This window comes from Manihot esculenta, chromosome 8, assembly GCF_001659605.2.
Source record: "Manihot esculenta cultivar AM560-2 chromosome 8, M.esculenta_v8, whole genome shotgun sequence".
NCBI lineage: Eukaryota > Viridiplantae > Streptophyta > Magnoliopsida > Malpighiales > Euphorbiaceae > Manihot > Manihot esculenta.
The window spans coordinates 34,675,815-34,679,492 of NC_035168.2; the positions used below are offsets into that span (position 1 = coordinate 34,675,815).

General features: G+C 23.5%; 1 protein-coding gene across 1 annotated transcript; it reads left to right on the top strand.

Annotated features, from left to right (window-relative positions):
• Window positions 1-774: 774 nt before the first annotated feature.
• LOC122724349 (hydrophobic protein LTI6A-like) lies at window positions 775-2,392 on the top strand. The gene is made up of 3 exons (XM_043958901.1): window positions 775-1,011; window positions 1,125-1,224; window positions 2,128-2,392. The coding sequence occupies exons 1-2, from the start codon at window positions 922-924 to the stop codon at window positions 1,206-1,208; spliced, it is 174 nt and encodes a 57-aa protein (XP_043814836.1). The 5' UTR covers window positions 775-921; the 3' UTR covers window positions 1,209-1,224; window positions 2,128-2,392.
• The last annotated feature ends 1,286 nt before the right edge of the window (window positions 2,393-3,678 follow it).

Below are 3,678 nucleotides of genomic sequence, written 5' to 3' on the forward strand. Positions count from 1 at the left end.
CATATAAGTTAATACAAATACGTCTGCTCGTATTGATTTAGTCTGATTTTAATTGAATTCAGACCATAAAAGGAAGTAGCATGTGGGATGTTCATGGGATTTAATAGAAGCGAGCTGTACAGTACAGGTGAGAGGATTCTGATTCTCAATTCCATCCTAAGCAAAACGCAAAAAGCTCAACTCCATATGCTGGGGATCGATGGACCAAATTAAAAAGAAGCGCGTAAACCACGATCTCACATGGAATTTAAATGGTAGGATATTTATGAAAATTAAATTATTCTAATTTAATTTATATTAAATAAGTTTATTTTAAATTTAATTAAAAATTAATATAAATTATTTAAATTCATCCTAATATAATTATTATTATTCAAATAAAATTTAAATTCGTTTAATTTTATATATTTTAATTAATTATTTATATAAAAATATTTTTTATTAATAATTTTTATTTAAAAAATTTAATATTTTTAGAAAATATTTAAATTTTAAATTTTAAATGAAATTATATAAAAAAAATTTATAAATATTATTATAAAATATATTTTTTATATTAAATTAATTATTTATATAAACAAATTCAAAAAATGAATACCTATATATAAAATTCAAACTCTATTTAAATTCAATATTTCTCTTTTAAATTCAAACAAATTTTTAATAGAATTTGATCGAATCCGATATCGAAAATACCGTTCCATTATGATCTCTAATCTCACATCACATGTATATGTGAACGCTAACCACTAAATCAGCACCTTACACGTTGCATAGTGCAGTGGAGGCCTATATATAGCACGCCTTGGAGGATAAGTTTCTCTCGCAGAAAAGCAAAATTAAGAAGCAGAATCGTCTTGTTGAATTGTAATCCTCATTAAGCTAATTGGAAGGTTGTTTTCTGAAGATTAAGAAGCGAAAATGGCCGATGACAATACTGCAACTTGCATCGATCTTATCTTGGCCATCATCTTGCCTCCTCTTGGTGTCTTCTTTAAGTATGGTTGCCAGGTACTTGATTAATCTTCTTTTCTTCATTCTCATTTTTGTTAAAGAAAGTTATGAAATAGGGTTCCGTTTCTATGTTTGCAATATAGAATTTGATGAGAAATTGGTGTTTCCAGGTTGAGTTTTGGATCTGTTTGGTCCTGACTTTCTTTGGGTACATCCCTGGGATTATCTATGCAGTATATGCCATCACTAAGTGATGATAATTCATCTTCAGTAAGCACTCATCGCCCTCTCTTCTTAGACTTTTTTTTTCTCTCTCTCTCTCGATGGACTGCTTAAATTATGAAAATTATCCTATAATATAATTTTGATGGGTATTTAAGAGAAATAATTTACTATTGATGCCATGTTTGTTTGATAAAAAATATTTTTCACATTATAGTCCAAATAAAAAGTAATATTAATAAAAAAATATTTCTTTTATTAAAGTGGAAATTAAGTTACTTATTATAGAAAATAATTTTTTAAAATTTTACAAAAATTATTTTTTTAAATAAAATAAAAAGTTGAATCATTTTAACTTTTTTTAATAAAATATACATGATTTTATAAAAATTTAATTAATTTTTTAATGATAAAATAAATCATTCCAAAACAAGCTTGAAAGTTTTATTAACACCACACTGCCAAAAATTTTACTAGTAAAATTATTAGTATCTTTTATTAATATTTCTACTAAATAATGAAAAATAAATCAATTTCTTAAAAAACATTCTTCATAAAAAAATTTTCTAAGTTATTTTATATGAAAAAAAGAGCTTAATTTCTGAAAAAAATAATTTAATCCTAAAAGGATAATCTGTTTAATTAGAATAATATTTAAAGCATGTATTGTCAGTTACAGGCCTTTCCCCTTTTGTCTGTCACTAATGCTCATAGAATTCAAAAGGCATTCTTTTGGTGATAAAAGCTGATACATTACCAAACGCTGCCTTGTTCTTTTCCCCATTACACAGTTTAATGCCTGGGGTCCTCGGTCGATAAATCACCTGAACTTATCATTGAGTTTTGAAGCTGTGATTATTGATTATGATGAGTTTAGAAAGCTTTGTCCAATACTAATCTTTCTTGATGAGTTTTCTTTAATTTGATTTTTTTTTTTTTTTGGTTGCACAGATGGAAAGCTCTAACTGTGTGATTGGATTTCAAGACTTGTGTTTTGGTGTAGTCAGATGGATCAATCTTGTGTGTCTGTTTTCTTTTTGCTTTTTTTTTTTTTTTTTTCCCCATGAATTCCTAATTTGCCTTAAAAATGGGGTATTTTCATGTTATTTTTAGTGGCTCTTTAAACTTCAAATGGTTATTATTTTGATTGTCTACCCAATTATCATCTTAGAAGTACTTCTTTATTATGATAATAATAATATTATTATTAAGTTCAGTATGATTGGTTTAATATGATTTTTTGAGTATTTGCACATCAATGGAAGATAAGGGATGAAAAAAAGTAGAAAATTAAATAATTTTTAACCCTTACTTGTTTGGCAAGGAAGAGAATGAGAGGGAAAAGAAAAATAAGGAAATAAAATATTATATGAAATCCATGAATAATATTCTTCAATTTTGAAAAGAAAGTGATGAAATGTAAAGAAAATTATATTTAAACCCTCATTATTATTTATTTTAATTATAAATATAAAAATAAAAACAATATTTTACTATTTAAATGTTTTTGTTATTTATTTTTTTTCCCTCTTTATGACTTCTAAATTAATGCTATCAATCTTGCTTTTTTAATGTAAAATTCTGTTCTCTAAATAATATTTAATTTTATTTTAATAATTTAGAAATACTTGTAGTTATATAAAAAAAATAAAGGACTGCAAATCAAATCAGAAAATCTTATTGTGAAATTGTAAGATTTTAAAACAAACTTTAATACATTTTTAATTTGAGAAAAATATTTTATATTTGCATAAATAAATAAAAAAATATTAATACACATTAAGAATAAAAATCTTCCAAATATATATGTTGCTAAGTTTAATATTCAAATTATTAATTTTAATGTCCATTAATTTAATTTTAAATGTCATATCTTCTACACCTAGTTATTAACATAAAAAGTAAATGAAATTGATTACCACTTTAATAAATCAACACAAAAGTATTTATAAATTTTATATTTAAACTCTATTTGTCTATAAAAAATAATTTATATTTAACAAATATTTTTTAACGAAATAATTTATTTTTATTATTTAATTTTAATTTAAAAATAAATTTTATTAACAAATTTTTATGTAAATGCCTTAATAAAAATTTCAAAGGGTAAAAAATGACTTACTTCTTTTAAAGAAGGTGATTTCCCTTAAAATAATTTATTTTTTTTCTTTGATTAAGAAAATATTTTTTATTAATTAAATATTGTCAGTGTTTTAAATATCATAATCTGTATTTAACTATTGAATTGAATTATACTATATTCTAAAATAACTTTATCTGTATTTAACTATTGAACTGAATTATACTAGATTCTAAAATAACTTTATTCCTACATTAAAGTTATTCTCTGATTACTTATAAGTTTTAACGCCTTAGTATTGCAGTCGTTTTTAGAGCCGAGAGGTCTCAATCTAAAACTCTAATTAGTATCAGTTTTACCAAAAAAAATATTATCGTCTAGTTAACATGAACTAACTGATATTGCCCCATCTAAGACCTATC